Source organism: Malus sylvestris, chromosome 14, assembly GCF_916048215.2.
Source record: "Malus sylvestris chromosome 14, drMalSylv7.2, whole genome shotgun sequence".
Taxonomy (NCBI): domain Eukaryota; kingdom Viridiplantae; phylum Streptophyta; class Magnoliopsida; order Rosales; family Rosaceae; genus Malus; species Malus sylvestris.
Window position 1 is genome coordinate 29,155,609 of NC_062273.1, and position 25,051 is coordinate 29,180,659.

Consider the following 25,051-nt stretch of genomic DNA (forward strand, 5'->3'; position numbering starts at 1 on the left):
TGGAAACAGTGTATAGGCACGTGATTCGTGTTAAAGGGAATCTAATCAGAAGCCGGTTCCCGAGAGAGACCTGGGTTGATAGCTGCTGGAATGGAATACAAGGTGTTGCCGACCCAATCCCACCATTATTTGTTTCTTTTCTAAAACAATTATAAAAGTTGCCCTCCCTCTTCTCTCTTTTGATGCTTTCGCTTTTGCTTGAAGCCAAAGTCCGTCCATTATTTTATACAGTTTTTTAGAGGTTTGGTTTGAATGTTTGGTAGCAAGCCACATCCTGTTAATTTATAATCTTTATATTTATGTATATATACAATATATTTATGTATGGTTCACTATATATGGGTAGGTTTATAGTTATATAACTTTCTCTCTGTGGTTCTTTGGATCTTTGAGATAGATTTATTTCAGTGGAAAACATCTGGGGTTTCGAGCGATAAAGGTTCGATGCATGGATCTAACTATATATATATGTGGTCTGAAAATTAACTACATGATTTGGCTCTAATTACCTGGAAGTACATATTTTCGTTTAGGGTTTTGATTTCTTGATGCCTGTATGTGTGTGTGTGTATACATACTTTCGTTTTTGATGATTTTAATCTTCTTCCTTGCAAGTTTCTCAGAGTTTTTGGATGTTACATGCTATCTAGGGTTTTTCAGCAGTATTCGGTGAGGTAGCTATATATATATATATGTATGTATGTGGGTAGGGTTAAGGAGTGGAGCTCCTTGAAGTCCAAAAGAAGGTGATGCTGGGTGGATAGAGCTGCTGAGCTATGGATCCCAGAGTCCTATATATCCTATATCGCAGATCAGATCAGATGCGATCAGAAGGATGATAGGCTTGTGGCTTGCATATCTCAGGAGCTGCATTACCTGTACGCTGCCTCTTTTTTTGGATTGAAGGGAGCTCTACACCTCTCTCTCCGTCTCTCTCTCTCTCACTTCCGTGAAACTTTTAACTGTATATTCTCTACTGGTCATCTTCTACCTTGTTGATTTTTTATTTTTCTTCATGCTTAATTACTGGCTTAACCTCCAGACAGATACATATATGTTGCTGTTTCAGGAAGTCCTTCCTGCTTCTGCTGTCCCACTGAACTTTACATGGATTGATAGAATCGATCTATGTATTTCATGACTCATTAGATCGAGCGCTAGATGCGAAGTCAAGAATCCAACAGCGAAGAATCCTGGCGTCAACCAAAATCCCGTATATGTGTGTATATCTGCTAACAGATTAATTTTCCTCTTTTTTGGGCTTAACTAGTGTTAATTGAGTTGCTTTTAACGGATGCTGTTTCTCAATGTAGTTGTTACATAATTTATGTCTACCCATTTTCTCGTTCTGGACATCTTGTTTATTCTAGTTCTCGATTTTTCTTTAATTTATTCAATACAAACGTTCGATATAAACCCCAGTAAACAAGATTGAAAAATGGTGTGCGAAAATTATTTCGGATAAATTTTTGCTTGAACGCCAAACCTAAAACTTTCGATCTGCAATGTGTAAAGCTATGGCAGTTGGATTGGTCAACTTCAATTTTCTCATAGATTCGACTCGATGTTTATATTCAAACGATAATTACTTTAATTTAAAAACGCAACGTATCAAGAATCAAATCTTTACCGATGAACGAGAAAGTTGTTTAGATTTCTTGATCTTAATAATTTGGGTATTGTCCTAAAAAATGGAGAGAGGATCTTTGTCGGATTCTCATTGTAAGGATTACAAGAATCTTTCAATTACATCTGTTATTGTATCGCACGATATAAGAGGATGAACGAATGTGATTGAAGGATTTTCAGGATTTTCAGAATTCTCATCCTCCTGGGAAAAAATGGTTGATGATTGTATTATGCTGCTGGGAACATAGTTAAAAGCGGTTTCATTCCATTGATACCAACTGAAAACATGTGCGATCATCAATTACAATTGGATTCAACTCGTGGAACAGGGGCAAAACGACCACTCATCAAAAGGGCAACAAAGATCAATCCATCTGCACGCTATGATAGTTGTTGAATCAACGCTAATATTCCCGTATCACGATCTCTGCCGGGTCTTCATCCAAATCCTGTTTACAAAGCCCAGGGTTACATAACACCGCAACGCTAATACTCCATAATCACATCCAAAAATTGATCATCGCATATTCTAGGGCAGAAGTGACAAAACCTAGCTTTTGATCAAGTGAACTTTAACGAAAAGCTCTCTGTAATGTTCACTTTAATGAAAAATTATATTTTTACACTAAAAAATCAATCTTGGTACTATTTACTTTATCCTTTATTTTGTCCTTATCGTTAAAACTCAAAAATTTCAAATTTTTTTCATTAATTTTCCTTTTAATCAACGCTGGTTTTGATAGCTACCTGATACTAATTCCATGAAGCAAATCATAATAGGCTTTAAAAGAAACTTTAATGAAAAGCTACCGGAACTGTTCACTTTAATGAAAAACCATATTTTTACACTAAAAAATCAATCCTGATACTATTCACTTTACCCTTTATTTTGTCCTTATCGTTAAAACTCAAAGTTATCAAGCTATTTTAATTAATTTTCCTTTAAAAGAATATAATAGAGCTGTAGCATCAACGCTAAACCAAATGACATTAGCCGTAAAAGCATACCTTCTCATTCGGCAGTCAATAAAGAACCATTTACTGCATTGGCATCCAAGGTCCAGCCTCTGAAGTGAGTAACAACTAGTTAGTGGTCAAGCTAGCAAAATGAATGCCAGAGAAAACACACCAGATAGGAAAAGGTGGATTACCTTTTGGCCGCTTCCCTCCTTAATTCTTCAAGATGGTTTTCAAGTTTAACACAGGCAGATTGAATTTCTATATTCTTCTGACAGAGCTCCTTCCATTGAGCAGCCAGAGCATTAAGCTCATACGCAGTGGTTTGCTGTCATCAATGAAGAAGTAAACTTATCAGATCAAGGTAGCATAGCATCATAAAAGTACAAGGTCGGCAGGTAAATAGGTTTAAATCACCTGATGATGTTTCCTTTCACGATTCACTGTTTCGATATTTTGATATTGCTCCTGAGCTAATTTCTGCATCCTGAAAAATATAAACACATAACACGCAATACATTACGTCAACCATTATCAAATCCATTTTTCATAGAATTAGCAGTTATTGCACATGAAAATTCGGATTTTGAATTGTAATATGGAAGTGAGACAAGCTCACCCCAACAACACTGATACGGTCTGGGAAAGTAAGAGAATATCGATCTTAAACACAAAATTAAGTATGTCATGCAACATTTCAGAATGCATTTTGCATAGCAGTTTCGCGGTTGGCACCACCTCACATATTTACACAGAACGTCTAACTGCAGACAATTCAGGCGGTTGAACACATTCGATAAACCACATGTGCGTTTAAAATTTAATTGGTAATATGCATACCATCAAAGATGTGTACGTGCATAAGTACATGTGCGAGAATTATGTATATGCTGTGTCATGTTTATGGGGGGTGCAAAATCTCAGACTGAGTTAATTAACAAAGAAGTGTACTCTAAATATTGCAGCTTTCAAATGAAATGCGACAAACAAACCTCGACAAAATCGATTGCAATCTATTGTTGTTCTGAATCCAGGCATCAGGACCATACTTGTCAATCAGCTCCAAATTCTCCAACCTGAAAATCAACCACTCGTTTCATCACCAGCCGCACGCACACACATATATAGACATTTACATATAGAGTAAATTATAGCAATGGTCCTTAACTCAAAATCCATTACCATTGCTTCTTTAACTTATCAAAACGTGCAACTATGATTCTTTAAATAAAAATTCATTACCATTGGTCCCTCAACTTTAACCAAACTCTCAACTTTAACTCAATTGTAGCAATGGTCCTTCCAACATAACTTATTTTGACAAAATTATAACAAAATTGACGAAAATAACCATAGCTACACGTTTTGACGAGTTGAGGGACCCAATTGTAGTAATGATCATTCCAACATAACTCATTTTATCAAAATTCTAACGAAGTTGACGAAAAAGACATATTTTGATGAGTTGAGGACCAACGGTAATGAATTTTTAGTTGAGGGACTATTGTTCCAATTTGATTAAAGTTGAACGTTGTTACAATTTACTCTTACATATACATATATACGCATCTGTATGTATAGATTACCTGACGGCTTGGTGCTGCAGAGAGCACTGAGCTTTTTGGAGAGCAAGCTTCCAAGCAGTTTCATCATTCATTTTATTCACCGGCGGCGGCTCCACTTTGTCTCTCGAAAAATCAATCGCCACCGGAGGCCTCGATGCTCTCACCCGTTCGTACTCCCTAGCCAGCATCGGATGATCCTGCAATCCAAACTTTACAAATCAGGCGCAAAAAATTCCTTAACTCCGCAACCAAACAGTCCCTTAGAAAGAGACACCCTAGGAATTTGGGGACTGACCTTGAATTTGGGCTTGGGAAGAGGCGGCAACTCCTTGAGGAAATCGACGGGCTTCTTGGCGCTGCGCCGCAACTCCTCCTCCACCATGCGGTCGACCTCGCGCTTGACGTCGGGGTTGGCGTAGTCGTCGTCGATGTAGGGCAAGGCGTCAATGGTTTCAGCGTTGGTTAGAGGTCCTGGCCATGCCGGACCTTCCGGCGGCGGAGCTTCCAGCATCAGAACGTCATGGCTGCCGCCGTTGCCGTTGGTGTCCGCCATAGTTGTCCGCCGAGGTCGTCACTGAGTGTGAGCTTCAGAGACAGAGAGTGTTAAATCTTGGGGGTTTGTGTTTGTGAATTGAATTGAATTGTCACTTAAACGCAGCGTTTAAGCCCGACCTGTTTTTAGTTGGGTCTCCAAAGCATAAATTTTAGGGTAAAAGACTGTTTACTACCCTCATATCTCGTGATTTTCAACATTTAGTACATCAAGTTTTTTTCGTCCCAAAATCATACCTAAAGTGTTAATTTTGAGACAGTCTCATACATCCGTTAGTCAAACTGTTAATTCTCGCGTTAAGTGATGACGTGGCGCCCATGTGGACAATGATTGGGCGCCACATGTTATTAAAAATATTAAAAAAATTAAATAAAAGTAAGAAAAAAAATTCCCCATATCCCCTTTGTCTTCCCCACCCCGACTCCCCTCTCTTCTCCCTCTGCACCTCTACACATTTGCACATCCATCCATCATTCCCCCTCCCTCAAACTCAAACTCTCAAACACATAATCCATGGAAGATCGGAGATTGTTGCGTTTTTTCTCCCTTTCCCTTTGCATTGGCCTAGTCCTCCATAGCTCCGATACCCCCCCACCACCATCTCGACCCCATTTCCCTTTGTGAAGATCCATCTGAAATTAAAGAAAGCATAAATCTTTGGGGTTGGAATCAAAATTGAACCTTTGTCGCGGAAGACGGGGATACGGAGGCATATGGGTCGAAAAATCAGGAAAAGCTGGCGTCTTTTGCCAAGACACTGACCCAATACGACGCCAACAATGGCAGCCGGTTCTCTGTCCCCAGGTACTGCGCCGAGACCATTTTTCCAAAGTTGGATTACTCGGCGGACCCGTCGGTGCAGACGATGATCGCGAAGGACGTCCACGACGAGGTATGAAAGTTCAGGCACATTTACAGAGGGACGCTGCGGTGGCATTTGTTGCCTGCTGGGTGGAGAACATTTGTGAACCATAAGAAATTGGTGGCTGGAGACTCCATTGTGTTTCTGAGAGCCGAAAATGGCGATCTCTGTGTTGGGATTCGGACAGCGAATAGGGGATTAGACGGCGGTGGAGGAAATGAAGTGGCTTCTGGATGGAACAACAGCCACAACAGCGACGACGACTCTAGAGGTTGTGTTCTGCCTTACGGCAGGTTCTGTGTGTTTCTGAGAGAGGAGGATAACAAGATGAGAAATGGGGGTGGGGGTTTGAGCCCCAATGGGAATATGAGAGGGAAGGGGAGAGTGAGGCCTGAGAGTGTAGTTGAGGCGGCGACTATGGCGGTGAATGACTAGCCGTTTGAGGTGGTTTATTATCCGAGGGCGAGCACGCCGGTTCTTTTGGGAGAAAACCCGGATTCAAAAACGATTCCTGGATTGGATTCTGGGGATTTAGAGAGGTGGGTTTTGTGGGGAATTCATTGGCGAGTTGGGTGGAGAAAGAACAAGGAGGTCGGCGAGGTATGAGGGAAGGATGGATGTGCAAAGGTGCAGATGGATCTGGGGAGTGAGAGTGGAGAGTGAGGGTGAGCGGATGTGCAGAGGTGCAAAGGGAGAAGGGAAGGGGATCGGGGTGGGGAAGACAAAGGGGATCTGGGGATTTTTTTTTAATTTAATTAATTATTTTAATATTTTTAATGACACGTGGCGTCCAGTCATTGTCCACATGGGCGCCACGTCATCACTTAACGGGAGAATTAACCGTTTGACTAACGGATGTATGAGACTGTCCCAAAATTAACACTTTAGGTAGACTCTGGGACGAAAAAAACTTAATGTACTAAATGTTGAAAACCACGAAACATAAGGGTAGTAAACAGTCTTTTACCCTAAATTTTAAGTAGATACGGTCTGCAGGCATGTTTGGAAGATTTCAGAGGGGATACGAAAGGGATCATTTCCGGAATCATTCCATCAAATTCATCTAATCACTTAATCCGAATCCTTGAAATTTAATTCAACGACTAAAGTTATTATAACTTTTAAAAGGACTCTCTGTTTGTAACCGTTGGATCAAATTTCAAGGATCCGAATTGATTGATGAATTTAGTAAAAGGTATCCAAAGATGATCATTTTTGGGATAAAATTGCTTTTCGATAAACTAACAACAACACTTTTGATACTGTTTTCTCAATGTGCTTCTGCTATGAGAGTTTTTTCAACAAAAAACATTGATAAATAAAAGTGCTTTTGAAAAACAAGCATTTTTCAAACTGGCGCAGGCAAAGTTTTGCTTTTTAAGAAGTACCTGATAAAAAAATTAAGTAGATATTTTTGGGACCAATCCTTAGTAAAATTGCAAGGAAAACTTGAAAAATTACTTTGACGTGCTTCCTACAAAAAAACACTTCCAAGTGCTTTTGGAACCCAATTTTTTTTTTTTTCTTCCCAAAAGCGCTTCATATCTTTTTGATATATCATCAGGTTCAGTCAATAAGCAAGCATATGGCATTGACCATTTTACATGATATAAAAGATTATTACAGAACAACAAATATTTGAGATGTGGAATTAGAAATGGTAGAAGAGTTGCACTGAAACATTCCTCATCTCTCTATTATTCCTTTCAAACTTTTGAATTTTGATAACTTGAACACCCCTAAATCATCAGCACGTTCTTCCGCTGCTGGCTTTGATCGTAACGCAACAAAAATCTACTTAAAAAACAGAAATTCTGAAATTGTGGTCTGTACCCTATGAGATTTGCATGTTTGAGTAGATGAGAGTGAAAAAGAGCTCAACTTGTGGTACATTTAGAATGATCCGGATGAACTTGCTTGATTCTTCGAGGAGAGCAGGACCCGTCTGTGCAACCCGTGCTAAAACTTTGGCAAGTTGAATTCCCGACTTTAGACTGCCTCCTCCAGGTTGAGCACTCATATCTTCTATTACGGTATCCACCACTGCTCTCAATGCTGTCTCAGCGACACTCCCGAATTCAGCACTGCAAAGAGGAGACAGAAAAGATTTGAGTGACTTCCGAATTTCGCCTTCCAATTAGTGGAACGAAAAACTACCAAAGAAAAAGGTGGCATGTCAGGAAGATCCTTCGAGGAATAACAAGAAGATAAAGTTGCACGGTAGAATTAAGTAACACCAAAATCTGTATTACTATGGTCGGTAATGTTGAGATTTGCACCAAAATGAATCGGAGTTGTATCTGCAACTTGCAATTCCATGCTAAGGAGTTGTGCAATTGATGTTACTTTTGAATAAGCATAAGTTGCAACCCTAACATCGCAGACATACCTTGATATTACTGCTCGTGTCTCCAACATAAGTTGGTCAAATTTGGTGACATCTGGAAGAGGTGTGTTATCATCGCCAAAGGCTGTGGCTAGTTCATGCCAACGAGCATCCTCAGACATCAAGTAGTTCACCCAGTGATAGGGCTCTCCTGTGGTCATGAACTTTTCAAGTATTTCTATGATAGTTGCACGAAGAATTGTGGTGTTGAAGGAATCCTTCAGCTGCATTCTGCACATGAAAAGCGTCCAACTATTTACTAGGACCTCTAATAGTCAACAAGTAAGTTTGGCTGGCAGAGTTAAGCTACATTCTTTCAGCAGAAGTTTGCTACTTCAGCCAATATAGGTCCCTCAGCTTCTATGTGGCGCGGTGCTATAAGAGATTGAAGTTGGTCTAGAATGTTAAACTTGGGGGCAGTGATAAACTAATGGCAGTTTCGAGTATTAAATATTTATTGACAATAGATCGAAATCCTGGACATCGTGTCATAGAACATGGCATTAACCCACCCTTGATTTTCAGACAAATATACAACATGCTAATAGTTGGTCAGGCAAAGATTTACCCATTAAGAACTTCTGTTGCTGCTGCCTGGATATTTGAAATTAAAGCAGGCAAGGCATTACTGGGGAGATAATCAGAACTTGCGAGAAACTTCTGCTGGTCATCCCTATGAATGAGGTCAGCATCCTCCTGTTAACATAATAACAATTATATTGCACTCAGATAAGTTAAAAGTGACACGTCAAAACCAATAGTATTGTCAAAAGTGCACTTCATAGCATGCCTGATGTGAGTGGTATTGCAAATCAACACTAATGTCTATTACGTGTCGTAGGTAAAATGACCAAAAGTAACGATACTTTTAGCGAGAAAGCATCAATCAGAGTGCCACCAAGCAGCAATCAGCTATAATATTAATATTTGACAAGCAGCGTAATAGGAACTTGATCTCTGAATATATTAACCATGCACCACTCCTGTCACTCATATCTCACCTGTTCCATTGATATCCAGCCTGCCCCACTGCTCAGAAATGCATCCCACCCCTTCAAATAGAATTATGTGTGTAGACTTCACTATACTTATTCTACTGAGGTATCCTTCAACACTAAAACAATAACATATATACTTATTCTACTGAGGTGTTCTCCGACACTAAAACAACATCTCCTCAACAACAGTGAAGATAAGGTCACTCAACCACCACCCTAGTTGTCATTTCAAAATACTAGACATCCCTAATCCTAAATGAAACCTTCTTACAAGCGACATTCGAAACTGATGCCATATCTGATAAATGATAACTCTTAAAAAAACTATACTTTGAATAAGTTTATATCGTATACAATCCTTGAAACAAAAAATTTGGTGATAGGATAGCCTTCAAATGAACATAGAAGAAACAGATACTCTACACGTCAGTATCCAAGTTTAGTAACATTTCACAAGTTTATGCACACTTTCAGGCTACTTTTCCCAGCAATACATTTTCAGAAAGTCAAAGTTCACAAGTCATACTAATTAATTGCACCTTTAAGGATTGCTTAACAAAATCTAAGGAGGGTGTATTCAATTGAGAATTTGAGAGATTTTAATGGATTTATAAATCCATGGATTTTTATGGAGTTTAATTGATTTGTAGAGATTCCATGTAAAATTTTGATTCAATTCCCTCAAAATATCTTGGGGGAGGTGAGATTTGTGGATGCTCAAAATACACTACGAAATCTCTCCAATTCCCTCTAATTCCTCAACTTTCTCAAATTCTTTAAAATCAAATTCTAATTGAATACACTTGGAATGTTATAAACTTCTTTAAAATTCTAATTGAATACACCCGGATTTCTAAGGATTTTCATAAACTATCTTAAAATCCTGATTGAATACACATTGAATTTCAGAGAATTACTTAAATTCCTGATTGAATACCCCTAGATTCATTAAAAGAATTAAAATCCCTCAAAATCCTAATTGAATACACCCCCCTAAAACTCGGCAAGGATGTTTCATCATACATAATAAAGGCACATCAATACATTGCAGAACAAATAAATCAACAATTTGCAAGTAAAAAAATCAGCTGCAGCTGGACTACTTAAGCTTAGAATAATGCTGTATAGATTGGTATTGCAACACAATCCCACCAAAATCATCAATTCTGCTGAACTAACTATTGAGTAGAAACCTTTGGCATAAAGAGGGAAAGGAAATAGTTCTTACAATTAAAAGAGAGCTTCCAAGACCACGTGCAGTATCAATATATAAATGTCTCCCTAATATATTGACTTGAACTCTAATATATAAGCTAAGGATCGTCATCGTCCACAGAGACAACACCATTCTCGTGAAACCTGCAGAAATACAAGAATGCTAGTACAAGGTGAGCTGACTATAAATATCTTTATGTTAGTCAAATCAAAGAGAAGTCATAAACTATGGTATTGAAATATTAACAAGGAATGACAGAATCGTACTTAGAATTTTCAGTCTATCCCATAACTCAAGTTTCTCTTGAGATGTCGGTTGCCCCTTCACTTGCATTAACCTCTCGGTAAGGTGAGAAAGGTCCAACTCTTCAGCTATCCGACTATTTAAATAGTGCATAGCATGAGGCAGTGTAGTTGTATCAGCAATTCTTTGTATGTTCTCAAAATGGGCCTGCATTCTATGAACACAACCATAAAACAATATCGTTAGAAACCAACTAATGAGCGGTTAAAGAATCGACAACAAAATATACAAGTACACAAAATGAAATGGAATCTCTCTTAACTGAGCCTTGATGAGCTCATCGTTTTTCTCTCGCTCTTGCTCGAGTTCAGTCTCCATGTCAGCAAGCTTTTGTCTGTGAGCATTGTATAATGTATACAGAAGATACCCACTTCCTAAAACACCAGTTGCAACAACAATCTTCCTCTTATGCCTTCTCCAAAATCCCCTAGTATCAAACCGGCACACGAAAAACGAAAATCAAACGTGGGGGTGATCATACAAGATTCAATTGCTACCAAATTGAAAATTTAAAGAAAAACTAATGAAAATAATTTGAAAAAACGATATTCACAAAATAAAAACTAAAGTGAATGGAACATGATTGATTCTTTTAGTGTAAAGATATAATTTTTAAATAAAATAAACAGTAACGATATTTTTCGTTAAAGTTCTCAAAATTCAAACAATTATTAAAGCAAAGGACAAGTCATTAACTCACTACTATAAAAATTTATCAATAAAATGTAAGAACCCAATAGAGAAAACAAAGAAAATCTCAAATAAACGAACAATTGAAGCAAATCAGTGGCAAACAACAGTTACCCAGATGACAAAACGCGGCAAATTTGAAGAACTGACCTTAAAGAAAGCATCTTTTTGGTGCTATGAGAGGCAAACCTCCATCAGTGAGCAGTGAAGTTCTTCCGAGGAAGATAGACTGAAAGAAGATAATTCCGAGCGGAAAATGGAAAAGATAGAAATTTGAAGCGGTGGTTTCTCGGGCGGAGCCGCAAGCGGTGTTTGGAAAACCCGCCCGCAGTGAATTGCCACGGCGGTTCTTCTTCACGCAAGGGGAATCGAGTTTCGGAGGATTTTGAAAGTTTTTAGGCAAGTGGGGAAAGGGAAGGCGTTCTGGGGACGGAGATATCAATTGGTCGTGATTTAACTTTTACTTTCTTCTAACCACTATACCGCATGTTGCTAATTCGGTAAAAAACCAGCACAAGGGCAGCAGTTGATGATTTCAAATTCGTATTTCACACGATATGTTTTGAAAATTAATTTTTCTTATGAGTAATCATCTTTTGAGTATTGTGGTTATGGAACGTCAACATTTCTCACTGGTAACGTGAGCTAAACTATAATTACATTGACATTGGTAAGTGACTAAGTGGTAACCTTTGAGTGCTTTGGTTATGGGATGTCGAGACTTTCTTAAGAAGAGTTGACCTCCTCACGTCAAGCTCAAGCTCGCCTTTATGGACATAATTCGTATTGCAAGAACTCGAGCTGTTTTGATGTAGTTTTTTTTAGGGGAATTTTAACGAAAATTTTTCGATACTGTTCACTTTAATGAAAAATTAAAATTTTATATTAAAAAATCAATCATGGCATTATTTACTTTACCATTTATTTTGTCATTATCTTTAAAACTCAAAGTTTTTAAGCCATTTTTATTTTATTTGTTAGCGTTTAGCCCCACTTTTTTAACCAAAAAAAGTATTTCTTAGTAACGGAGTAGGGTGATTCGAACTTGGATTCACGTATCATTAGGTCGAAAGCTCAATATAATTCAAACTCAAGTGCAAGACAATCGACATGCGTACTGTCCTTACCTATCTCCAATCTAATTGGCAGTACAAGGCCCAACTTTACAATCTAATTGGGCTTCAAAAGTAGACCCAAAGTTTGTCACTAGGCCTCAACTATTCCGGGCCGGGTCACCAACTTAAAGCAACCCAAGCCCATACACTCACTCCAGCTTTCGGGTCTGGCTCGTCTCTCCCACAACCCTATCTCTCTCACCTATATATTCTCCTTTTCTCCCCATTTTTCCTCCTCACGCTCTCACTCCTGCTCTCCCGCCTCTCAGAAAACCCTAGCACGCCCGCCGCCGCGCACCACCAGCAGCAGCAGCAACCATGGGTGAGAATCTCGTTCTCCGCGGCACCATGAGGGCACATACCGACATGGTGACGGCCATCGCCATCCCAATCGACAACTCCGAGATGATCGTCAGCGCCTCCCGCGACAAGTCCATCATCCTCTGGCACCTGAACAAGGACGAGAAGACCTACGGTGTCCCCCGCCGCAGGCTCACCGGACATTCCCACTTCGTCGAGGATGTTGTCCTCTCCTCCGATGGCCAGTTCGCGCTGTCCGGATCCTGGGACGGCGAGCTCCGCCTCTGGGACTTGGCCCTCGGCGTCTCTGCTCGCCGCTTTGTGGGTCACACCAAGGATGTGCTCTCCGTGGCTTTCTCGATTGATAACCGTCAGATCGTATCGGCTTCCCGTGACCGCACGATCAAGCTCTGGAACACTCTCGGTGAGTGCAAGTTCACCATCCAGGACCAGGATGGGCACGGCGATTGGGTCAGCTGCGTCAGGTTCAGCCCCAATACGATGCAGCCCACCATTGTATCCGCCTCGTGGGACAAGACTGTGAAAGTTTGGAACTTGTCTAACTGCAAGCTGAGGAACACTCTTGAGGGCCACAATGGGTATGTGAACACCGTTGCGGTGTCGCCTGATGGTTCGTTGTGCGCCAGTGGAGGCAAAGACGGAGTAATTCTGCTCTGGGATTTGGCAGAGGGCAAGAGGCTGTATCATCTCGAGGCCGGCTCCATCATCCACGCTCTCTGCTTCAGTCCCAACAGGTACTGGCTGTGTGCCGCAACCGAGCAGAGCATCAAGATTTGGGATTTGGAGAGCAAGTCCATTGTGGAGGAGTTGAAGGTCGATCTGAAGACCGAGGCTGAGAAGACCGAGGATACCCATGCTGCTACTTCATACAAGAAGAAGGTATACTTTTTTCGCTGTGTTTGTTTTAGTACTGTTTCTACGTTACACATTGTTTTCATTTGTGTCAATTGATCACCTGCTACCTTTTGTGTTTCAATTGTGATTGTTTCTGTATTGTGATCTGGGGTTTCGACGAACTTGCTTGTTGATTATATTGTCTATTTGTTACTTCTCTTAATGTGGTATTTTGTTACCTATGTGTAGCTGTATTTTTATCTTAATTGTATATGGATATTAGTACGTTGGCAGCTGACCCGAAGATAGTTGGAATAACGGTATGGATTTGTTGTGTAATTTGCATTGGATATGAACCCCCTATCGATTGTAGAGTTGATTATCGTTTTCGTCTTGGCCATCGTATCCCCTATAATGATCATACACAATGAGCTGAACTTTGCTCTATAGAGTTTCTGCTTTGCTCAGCTTTGAGTCTTTTGACAAGTGTTTTCTTTGAAGATGACGTGCATTGCTCACTAATTGATGATGCTGTTTTGTTTCGAATTGCTTTTGAGCTCTGTGTGATGCCATCTTTTCTTCCCCTGTTAAAAACTCATAATATGGAAGTTGCATTCTTTTCGTAATGTCAACTCTATGGTAGTTTTCGTTTTGCTTGTTTCATATAGTGTTGGTGTTTTGCTCAAATCTTGGTTTTTCATTCACATTCGTTACAGCATTTAAGGCCCTGAAGGGAACTCCGCATTGCTTGAGTGCTTTGACAATGTGTTCCGACCTGTATTTACTTTGTGTCACTGCATGCGTAGAAGGATTATTAAGTTGCCAATCTGATTGCTAATAAGAATGACTCTTAGCAGTGTGGATTATGATGCGTGATTACTAGCGTTTTCATTTGGTGACTGGTTTTGTTTGGTTCTTATACTAGTAATAGCCGAACTTTAATTGTTTCGGTTTGTTTATTTCTTGCTCTGAATTGCAGGTTATATACTGTACAAGTTTGAACTGGAGCGCTGATGGCAGCACCTTGTTCAGTGGCTACACTGACGGAGTTATCAGAGTCTGGGGTATCGGCCGTTGAAATTGAAGTTCCGAGTGATTGATTTCCAGAACTTACATGTTTTCTCGAGGACAACCGAGTAACTTTCTTTAAATGTAGTTGGTCTTAAAGTTTATTTAGGGTTTTGCTGGATTTTTATCATTTTGTTTGACAATATATGGCTTTGAGGCCAAGCTATTTTAGTTTCGGTTTTCAAATTAAGATGTGATATTGGCTTTTGATCTTGAGTTAAGCATAGAATTTGATAATCAAATTCAATATTGATACTTTGTTTATGTGATTACTGCCTTGGCATGATGGTACGAAATATTGAACCCGACGACCGGAGTTGAAAGTTTTCGATCGCATTTCAGCCTGGCTTTCTAGCTTCTTGATCGAGTTGCTTGAGAGCGGGCGTATTGTGACTGCAATTTGTGCGTCGGAGTAAATAAATAGTAGAAATGGTTCCTCAAATCATCAAAATGTGTAGTTATGGTTCTTTTTCGTCAAATTCGTTAGAATTTTGTCAAAATAAGTTACGTTTGACTTGGAATGACCATTGCTACAATTGGAGTCTCTTCGCTCACTAAAATGTGTAGCTATGGTCATTTTCGTTAACTTCATCAGATTTGTCAAAATGAGTTATGTTGGAAGTTCCATCAGAATTTTGTCAAAATGAGTTATGTTGGAAAGGTCGTTGCTACAATTGGATTAAAGTTAAGGGATCATTGCTATAATTGGATTAAAGTTGAGGGACAATTTTTTTAGTTGGATTACAATTGAGGGACCAATAGTAATTGATTTTTAATTGAGAGACCATAGTTGTATGTTTTGTAGGGTTGAGGGACCAATAGTAATTGATTTTTAATTGAGAGATCATTGTTCCAATTGAGTTAAAATTAAAGGATTATTACTACAATCTACTTTTGTGCTAAGTGTAGCAAGAATTAACCTCTTCATAGGACTGCTATAGAATAAAAAATCATGAACTCGTATAGAGTGAAAAATTGAGAATTCGTAAAGATGAATTTAAATTACATTATTACTAACCTATTATAAGGCTAAGCTCATCTCCCTCATCCACAGTGTAAATAATATCGTTTCTTAAAAATAAAAAAGAATGAATAACAACGCAATATACAAATTACTCTGAAAATTGAAACATGATCATTGAAAAACGAGAACTGTACACTCTAAAAAAGCAGTTTCCACTAAAAATTAGAAGTTAATTATAAAAAAGAAATTATGTTCGAAAAATATTGTTATGTTCCTTATAATTAGAAAACAAGTGTCCAAAGGGAATGAGGGATCCAGAAAACCAAATTTCACTTTTGAAAAAAAAAAGCTATACAGTTGTAAGAAATCATCAAAACTGGTCGCTCAACTCAGCAAAACACATGCACATCTCACAAAACTCGTCGGACAAAAAGAATCTCGCAAAAACTCCGAAGGAATTGTGTCTTCCTTCTCTCCGGCTGCTGTGAGGAAAAAGCAGTCAATGTATAAGAGCCGTAGTAGCATCAGTAACACAGGCATCCTAGCTCCAAATTCTCGGCATAAGCGGTAGACTTTACCTCTGTAGATCAAAGTATCTGTGCTTAACCGCATTGACGCCGCCTCTTCTTTGATTTGTTTCGTAGAAAGCAAGCTAGTGTCATATCACCATCCTCATGATCACCTTCGGCACCATTGCTCCCTGTTTCGCTCACAGGTTCACAGTGATCAAGCCCCTCTCCTTTTCCTAGGCCAACTCCTTTTGGAAGCGATTCTGATTTCATTGTCGCACTTGAAGGACGGCTTTTGGAAGTTTGAGGACGGCTTTTGGAAGTTTGAGGGCGCTTCTTCTTTGATTTCTTCTTCCCCAAGGAAGCAAGAACATCATCAGCATCATGATCACTTTTTGGACTAACGCCCGCCACTGTGATCACAGATTCTTGGAAGGTAACATTCCGCTCGCTGTCTAACTTTAGTCCACCTTGCTCGCTGTCGCAAACCATGATGGCTGCTTCAGGATGTGATCCAGCTCCCTTCTGGATATTGTTGGTGGGGGAATCTTGAACAGAACAATCAGAAACTACAAGCTTTCTCTTCTTTCTCGTATCATTTGAGGGAGGCCCAAGATTTCTCTTCTTTGATTTATTGCGTTGAAAGACAGCAAGTGTAGTATCATCTCCATCTGATGTTCCGACAATCTGATCAGAACAAGACGTTTCCCTCTGCTCTTCTTTGTGTGTAACGTGCTCATCAGGAACAGGTACAATAACCTGACCCTCTCCTGTTGGCTCAGTACTTTTGCGCCTTCTACGCCGCTGTTTACGAACATTATTCTTCTTATTTGGCGCATCATGTCCGTTGGATGTCTCAACTTGATCAGAATTATCTATCCCATGAGCATCTGAACAACTTTCACTATTGTTTTTATTCCTCCTGGACCTAGTCTTGTTCGGAACTTTGCTGCATTGAATAAAAGGAAGATATGGTAAGTACGATATAAAGCAGAGATAGAATATCACAATATTGTATGCATTCTCCACTTATTAATACAAGAAACCGAAAAATATAAGAAAGCTTGTAGAAATACATTTTGTTGGCTTCAACATAACAGAGGTGGGGAAAATCGCAAACATAATTTTCTGGGCATTTGAACATTATACCTTAATTTTCCATTCTGCTTCTTAGGATAAGTTAGAGTTTTGGTTGAAGTATCAATCGGTGGAAGAAAATCATTGGGGCCAAGGGCTGGACGCTCTTCCTCCCGATCAACAAAGTTGCACATAAGAGCAACCTTCTTGATTTTCTTCTGTTCTTTGAGCAAGAGCACTTCTTCTGGATATAAAACCTTACATCTCCTGGTCAAAATGAAACCAAGACAAAATAAGTACAGGCAACAAAAGGGTTCAATAAATCAATTTAACAAAATCAAGACGTCATACCTCCAGCACATATTATCAGTACGTCGAGGCACACATGCAGCAACTTTGGACCAGCAATATCCATGTTCCTCGATTGCTGCTCTCAATCTTGAGTCCTCTTCTTCAGTCCATTCACCATAGTTCAAAGATGGTTCTAAACAGTTGACATATCTGCCAAACGATATAAAAAATTAACAATTTTCTCCAATTGGTAGTTTCTGAGCTTAACTTGAGAAGAGGTAGCAGTACCTATCTCTACACTGTGATTGAGTTCGACCTGGCACAAATTGAGCTGTTTTATTCCAATTTTTTGGTCCAAAAAGCATTTGAGCTACTTTCAGACGTTTGTCTTCCTCCGGAGTCCACCTACCTTCTCTTTTCTTGGTTGGGTGAAGAGATTTCTTCCATCTGTGAAGTATGAAATATGCTGCCATAAGAAAACCAGATTCTAATAGACGGAATGATGAATGCAAAATAGCATGAAATGGGATTCTTGAGTTAGCGATAGGGGGCTCCAAAAGTTTTGAAAATAAACAGACAGAAAAACGAACCTATTAGAGCACTGGGTGCCAGCTCGTCCTCCCAATGCAGAAGCTATAGCCTGCCAATTACCCTCACCCAAAGTTTCTACAGCAGAGCGAAGTCTTGCATCCTCATCCTTGGTCCACTCCCGTTTAAGTATGGAAGCATTTAGGCTCCTTTGATACCGTGCCAAGCACTGAAACGGAGTCCTGTTTGTCCCCAATGATACTGCAATATCAAACCAATTATTGATCCCCTTCTCCTGGACAAAATACAGAAGATTCTTGTCCTCTTTTGCAGTCCATGATTTACGATTGATTAAAGGATCCTCCCAGTTCAACCACCTGCAAGGATGAATTAGATAAATCAAACTAAAAGAAACGGAAGATGCTGCCATTTGAATACGGTTATTGTGGACTGACAAACACAGTTAATGAAAGCATCACAGACATCTGTGATGGCAATCATCACAGGCACGCTCAACACACATTTATGAGTAAAATACATGCCATGTATGGGTCCCACCTTTATGACCAATGCTGACCTTGCATTTTTTAATTAAATCCAACAATAGTAAATGTGTCTGTGATGATGACCCCATAGACATCTGCCAAAACTCGCTTCATTGAAGGATACAAATGCTTCAGGAAAATCAATAGAGACAAAAACACCAGTCAAGAACGGCACACTTTGAGGCGCGAAACAAAACCCATTCCAGTAAAATGGCAATAGGTATAATAAAACCTCTTAAGTTCAGTTGCTTACTTAATCGTACTTGTTCATCACACAAATATTATGAAACGAAGTTACCATACCGACTATTTTTGTAGAAATATAAACATAAAGTTGGAAGTGTGATAAACCATATACTCAGCTAAGGTCTCTTTCCAAGGTTGCACTCAGATAACATATAATATAAATATTTTATATGTATTTATGATGTATGCCAACATACTGATTCAACAAAGAAACTTATTTCAAATTTTGGGCAACATAGAAAAATGAAAATGAATAACCCATTAGAAAGTTTAATTCTGCAACAAGAAGGAACCATTAAAATATCTCATACCTTGTTTCACATTCTGCACCAGAACGACCCGGGAGATACATGGAAGCCAACTGTTCCCATTTAACCTTAGGCAGGAACTCTCTGATAATTTCTTGGGTAATTTCAAGACCTTTGATTGAAGCCAAAATGTCATCAATATGATTAGATTCTCCACAAGGTCTCTCAGAAAAACTGTCAAGGATTATATGGAGTCAGAGAACGCATGTTTAAGAAACAATGTAAAGTTCCATTATATAAAAAAAATTACAGCTTGCAGTCAAGGTAATCACGTTCTCCTTTTGTATTCACCCAAGAACGAGCTTGACAAACAAAGGCATTCTACACTCACACTCTCCTACAAACCATAATGAATCACATCGTTGGAATTGTACTTATAATATATTGGGATAGAGATATATGCCTTCCATCTTTTATTTGATGAACATATGCCTTCCGTCCATGAATGTCAAAAATAAAACTATATTAACGCTCGTTCAGAACCTTCAAAACTTCTGTTTGGTTTCACAGAACACATTAAAAATCACGTAACATGCCACCATAAGAAATAAAATAAGACCTAACAAACCTTGATTCATCAACAGAAGATTGGAGCACCATTTCTTGAAATTGTTGCTTTATACCCTTTTCAAGGGCTTCCTTTTCTACCTTTGACCATTTTTTTCGACATAATGAATCCAGATATTTTTTCATCGTCATTCTGTAATTAGCGACATGAGAGTTCTCTTCTGGGCCATATAACAAAGCTGAGATCTTTTTGTAATGAACCTGCAGAAACAATAGGTATCCCAGGTATTAGAAGGAAGCTAGAAAACATCAGTAATAAAAGCGAACAGTCTTGCTGAAAGGAATTAGAACATTTCTTTTCAAACACTCATGCAACCTTAGGCCAAGTGATTAGTAATCAACACGGTTCTTTTACTTACTCTTTCACTACACCACAGACTAAGATGTTCAAGCATAACAATTAAAACATCGATTGAGCTGATCAAAATTATGAGGCCAAGATAATTTAGAGATACTATAATAAAAGGAGAAACAAACAAAAAAAATGAAAATGTCCCATAAAACAATCATATTAAGATTGTCACGGAAAATGACAATCACAGGGCTGAATATTATTACAAGTGGAACTTTAGAGTATATTCTGACCAACTACTCCTAAACCTAAAGTACAAAATTAATTCAAAAATACCAAAAAATGAATAATCATCAAAACAGATTTGAGAGAACTTAGGAACGGCTTATAAAAATAAGCAACTAACCTTTGAATCCCTGGAATCCCTTGGCCCTTTCAGTAAAATTAACTGGACACGAGGATCCTTCTTTTGGGACAATGATTCCCAAGTTCGTCTTTTGCAAGAAACCTGAAAGTCTTTAAGGATTTTAACACGTTCCTTCAGTTTTCTGTTCTCCTCGATTTTTGCTTCAATTTGGATCAACTTATTCCGGATAAATTTCTGACTAGCCCTATTCTTCCTAATGGCATCCATAAACACCTGAGCAGCCTTTGGGAAGCTCGAGTCTTTGCGTGGCAACATGGACGTGCTGCAAGAATCTGACTGATTCCACACAATCAACGCAGAAGACTGTCCCTCTGCATTGTCACTCAGTGGATTGGTGGCCAGGTCAGCATCTTCAGGATCTGGAAACCTTTCAAGAGCATCATTTCTAATAGCAGAAATTTCATAACAAGTTTCCTTCACTGATTTGCAACAGGAACCAACCTGTTTCGTATCATTTTCTAGAGTATCTGAAAATCCAAATAATATTGTCTGAGGTACAATTAAAGTGGGGATGAGGACATGAAATCTTGCAAAAAGATGACAACAAAATATTTAAGCATATCCATTCAACTTCAAGTACCATCAAATCAGGAAAGGGACTCAGGAACTCGATTTAGCTCCAATTCAATCATGCAAATATACAACAAACTTCGAATAAAACACCATTTTCTTTGTGGCATTGAGCCAAAAAGTATCATTGCAATGCTTGCCACAAAACCGACCTCAAATGAGTCGATTTCAGAGGATGAATCCTTAAAATCGTACTCCAAAGTTCCAAACCCTAATGTAGCTAAAAAATGCTACACCTTTAAGTTACTCAGTGATAGCTAAAGATTACAAATTTACATATCCTTGTTCCTGAAGTGTACGGCTTTGGAGTGAATTTCGAATCAAGGTGCAACGACAAGAAAAAGTTACATAATTACCGTTCCCTAAGTAATTACAGGTCCTTATCCTGATGAACTAGTTTGATTCCAGCACCTACCCAATATCAACCAATTCATCAAAGCTAAACTTTTCGCATCAAATACAAACAAGCATATACATTGTGTGTAAAGCATACCGTTCCCGTAGGCTGAGAAACGTTTCCTAATGGCGAGGAGCGTCTGGTAATCGTCCTCCTCGTCGCCGGAGGCATCAGGCGGCAAAGTACACAAGGGCTTCAGAGACAGAGGCTCGCACGCGTCGGAAGAATTCAAGAACCGGCTCCTTATTTGGCGGAGCAACTCGAGGTCATCGTCGTCGGCGTCGGCGTCGGAGTCGGACTCTGAGTCGGCAGAAGCTTGGCGTTCGTCGTCGTTGCCGCCGCCGCCGTCGTTTTTGAGGTCGTCGGGGCTCGTGCCGGTGAGCATACAGGCCCGCCGTAGGGCTTCCATATCCGCTTCGAAAAGGTCATCGTCTTCTTCTTCTTCGTCGACGGAAAACTGGTCTTGGTCGTCATCGGAGGGAGGAGACATTGTGTGCGACGGTGAGAGTGCGGGAGGCGTGAGCGTTCCGGCGCGCTCTAGTAACGATTAACGAATGAGTTCTTTTGGGAATTAATGATTTTTTTTTTTCGTTAAATACGTCCTGCTTTTCCAAGTTGGGTTTAATGGCCCAACAAACGTTTGGGTTTAAACATGGGCTTTTTTTAATTTCTGTTACTTTTGGGCTCATTTGGGCTTTGTAGTGCAATCGATTTCAATTTCGTTTGTTAAGCTTATGTTTCTTTTAAGAATTTGATTAAATATTTAAGAACTTTAACGAAAAACTTCTGGTACTGTTAACTTTAATTAAAAAACATATTTTAACACTAAAAATTCAATCCTGATACAATTTACTTTACCCTTTATTTTTTCATTTTCGTTAAAACTCAAAATTTTCAAGTCCTTTTCATTAGTTTTCCTTAAATATTTTCTCTACAATTTTATTAGAAGTAGGTTTGATTATATTGGTATGTTTAATTATAGATAATATTGGTAGATATATTTGGATTCCTGGTACATTTTGTTTCTTGGTACGTTTAGAATCTAAACTGTGCGTAAAATAATAACAAAATTGATGAAGTTTTCTTATGAAAATATTAATGACTTTTTAATGAATGAATAAACTAATTAAATATAATAACAAAAAAATAGTTACTCTTTTTTTACTAATAATAAGACATTAGTTAAACTAATATTAGTAAAAGAACATATATTTAGTCTAAACAAGTTTAAAAAATGTAAAAGATTCTAATTAAGCCAATTTTTAAACCTAATTTACAAAAAAAATAAAAATAAAATAAAATAAAAACCCAATTTACATACTAATGATGTGCAATAATAAAAAATAAGCACGTAGCCACGTATACCATTAGAATTTCAAACAATGAGAAAACCTTTTTGAATTTTCTATTGCCAAAAAAAAAAAATTAATTTTTTGGAGACAATGGACTAGTGGATAATTGAACATGAATGAGGTTTGTCGTAGGGGGACATGAATCATGAATATAATAACATCAAATTGCGATGAAGCGATAGATATCTAACAACAAACTATTTAATTTATGCAATGAAAATTAAATTTTGGATTTGCATGGCGCGATGCTCTTTGGATTTTGTTAGTAACAATTTGTTTAGTATGAAAAGATGTGAGATTCATTTCAACTTGTTCGCTTGCCTCTGGCGAGTTTTCAAATAAAACACTTGGATAATACAATCGAGGTAACGTTAAATATGTGTGGCCGTTGAGTTTCATATACACAGTGAATTTTCAAGCCAAACGGGTAGACAATACAACCGATATGACATGGAGTATGTGTGGTAATTGAAATTCACACATGGGAACGGCTGGCAAGGTACTTTGATCTCACACGGGCCTATATACTTTGGCTACTAATAAAAGCAAGTCCACCGAGGAACTGATAGGCCAGCACCCAGCCAAAAAACCAACCCGACACCCAGGTTATCCACTCCAACTGAGCATGTTGACTGGCACCCAACTTAAGCCAGGCAAGAGACCGGCCTAAAATCGACAGACTCATATACCGGGCCATCTGACGTTAGCCGAGCCATCAACCTCCTGCACGATCAACGCGTCACATAGCTCCTCGGGGCTGAGGTTGATTCCGGGGCGGAGGGAGATTCTGAGGCCTTGGTGCAGAGCTCCTCCAAATCTGCATGTGCATTTCCTCCAAATTCGACTGCCTCCCGCGATTCAACCACCTAATATTGGAACTTTTGAGCTTTTATGGGAAAGTGGAATTCTGGGATTGGAGTTTTGGGGTTTGAGCAGTGAGTTTCTGAGAGTTGGGCTTTTTTGTGTGGAAGGGATGGGAAGTTGCAGGAGATGAGGGGAAGAAGAAGTCAAAAAGTAAAAATTAAATTATTATTTTATAATAAAAATAATGATATTTTAATAAATTGACCAGCCTATTTTTTGTTTAGGGGTGAAGATGTTTTGGCCTATTACTGTTCACTATGGTATATTACTGTTTACTTGAGTGGATAAATGCGCTGGGTGCTGGCGCAAAGTCTTTAGTGGTGGACTTGCTCTAAGGGATAAATTTTTCCATGTTCCAAGATGGGTGGTACCACTTGTAATTATATAAGTTAGGAAAGTTTTATTTTTACGTTGTTAAATTTTTAACACAAATATCTCACTACTTATACAGTGACCAGTGGTGTCTCACCCCTTGTTCCGAGCACACTAAAAAAATCTCTCCTAATAGGGGGCATGTCAAGAAGAGACTCCTATATCAACTTGTCTCATTCGCGAATGAACCCATAGTGTAAAAGTTGATGCAACTTTCAAATTTTGTCGAAATTATAGATAAAAGATGGATAGTTCATTAGATAAACTTATTGGTCTTATTCTACAAAAATGTTAGCATTAGAAGGAAGATATTTTCTTCGTGACTAATCCATCTTCTATGTATAAAATATAACTTTGAAAAAACTTGAAAGTAGTATCAATTTCTTACTTCAACGTACATCAATTTAATAAATTAACTCATCCAATCCATTGTACCCCAACCATCAAACGAGTTCTTAAATAATTATAAAATAAAAAAATAGAAGTGTCTTAAATAATAGTTTGGTTACAAATTACAATATATACTTGGTAGGTAGGCGTATACAAAGTTATATGATGAGAGATATTTTTCTTGAAACAATCCTATCTTTTCACACATGACATTGTGCGACTATGAAAAAAGTGCTATATTGATTCTAGAATTTTGTCTCGCAACATTTTCAGCTACGATATTTGTGCGACGATTTTTGTCCGGCGAAAGTTTGTCGGTCAAAACCCATATTTGCTCGACGAAAGTTTGTCCAAAACCTTTCGCCGGACGAGATCCTTTTGTCTGAAAAATGTGTTTTATAACAGTGATCATTTGTATGTAGTTGAAATATCGTAAGCGTATAGATATGACGAAGTAGCTAGTGGTTTGTTAGTATGATTACTGGAAATGTAGGGCAGTGACGTGGATCGGTGGGATGAATAGGCAATGCAACAATACATTTATCAAGCATTATCCAACAATCAAAATTAGGGTACATAAATGAGAAAAATACATATCTATTGATGATGCATCTCGAGTCACAACGTTTCACACGTAATTTAAGGTGCGCAACTGATCTGGATATCTGCCTTACAGAATATTAACATCATTCTCCGATGGCCACTTGACAGGGATCACCTACGCATTCCACGATCGAGATATATAAACCAAACACGACTAGGGTTGGGTTAGGTATGAGCATTTATGAAACTGCATGTGAAGCAGTATGAAACCATGACACGATACACTGTTAATCTAACGTTGTGGGTCAATGA

General features: G+C 38.7%; 4 protein-coding genes and 1 long non-coding RNA gene across 6 annotated transcripts; 2 read left to right on the forward strand and 3 right to left on the reverse strand.

The window, feature by feature from the left end:
• Positions 1-109: 109 nt before the first annotated feature.
• LOC126598756 (uncharacterized) lies at positions 110-1,353 on the forward strand. The gene is made up of 2 exons (XR_007614954.1): positions 110-439; positions 1,070-1,353. It is a non-coding gene; the product is annotated as an uncharacterized LOC126598756 (long non-coding RNA).
• A 521-nt stretch (positions 1,354-1,874) lies between these two features.
• On the reverse strand, positions 1,875-4,784 carry LOC126598755 (pre-mRNA-splicing factor SPF27 homolog). Its single transcript, XM_050265113.1, has 7 exons — positions 4,447-4,784; positions 4,173-4,348; positions 3,579-3,662; positions 3,004-3,073; positions 2,781-2,914; positions 2,638-2,696; positions 1,875-2,078 (listed from the first exon to the last, which is right to left on the reverse strand). The coding sequence occupies exons 1-6, from the start codon at positions 4,702-4,704 to the stop codon at positions 2,642-2,644; spliced, it is 777 nt and encodes a 258-aa protein (XP_050121070.1). The 5' UTR covers positions 4,705-4,784; the 3' UTR covers positions 1,875-2,078; positions 2,638-2,641.
• Positions 4,785-7,140: 2,356 nt separating this feature from the next.
• LOC126598753 (peroxisome biogenesis protein 3-2-like) lies at positions 7,141-11,625 on the reverse strand. The gene is made up of 7 exons (XM_050265111.1): positions 11,310-11,625; positions 10,732-10,896; positions 10,433-10,623; positions 10,179-10,309; positions 8,521-8,648; positions 7,956-8,183; positions 7,141-7,650 (listed from the first exon to the last, which is right to left on the reverse strand). The coding sequence occupies exons 1-7, from the start codon at positions 11,321-11,323 to the stop codon at positions 7,401-7,403; spliced, it is 1,107 nt and encodes a 368-aa protein (XP_050121068.1). The 5' UTR covers positions 11,324-11,625; the 3' UTR covers positions 7,141-7,400.
• An 867-nt stretch (positions 11,626-12,492) lies between these two features.
• On the forward strand, positions 12,493-14,705 carry LOC126598754 (guanine nucleotide-binding protein subunit beta-like protein). The gene is made up of 2 exons (XM_050265112.1): positions 12,493-13,474; positions 14,409-14,705. Exons 1-2 carry the CDS (start codon positions 12,593-12,595, stop codon positions 14,505-14,507), a joined length of 981 nt encoding a protein of 326 aa, XP_050121069.1. The 5' UTR covers positions 12,493-12,592; the 3' UTR covers positions 14,508-14,705.
• Positions 14,706-15,670: 965 nt separating this feature from the next.
• Positions 15,671-21,770, reverse strand: LOC126598752 (uncharacterized). 2 transcript variants are annotated; one of them, XM_050265110.1, is made up of 10 exons: positions 21,315-21,770; positions 20,231-20,718; positions 19,534-19,733; positions 18,969-19,139; positions 17,929-18,243; positions 17,627-17,785; positions 17,399-17,548; positions 17,120-17,314; positions 16,040-16,919; positions 15,671-15,943 (listed from the first exon to the last, which is right to left on the reverse strand). In XM_050265110.1, exons 1-9 carry the CDS (start codon positions 21,706-21,708, stop codon positions 16,064-16,066), a joined length of 2,928 nt encoding a protein of 975 aa, XP_050121067.1. In that variant the 5' UTR covers positions 21,709-21,770; the 3' UTR covers positions 15,671-15,943; positions 16,040-16,063. The 2 variants fall into 2 exon arrangements, with proteins under 2 accessions (XP_050121067.1, XP_050121066.1); XM_050265109.1 differs by having other exon boundaries at positions 15,671-16,919.
• Between the last annotated feature and the right edge of the window lie 3,281 nt (positions 21,771-25,051).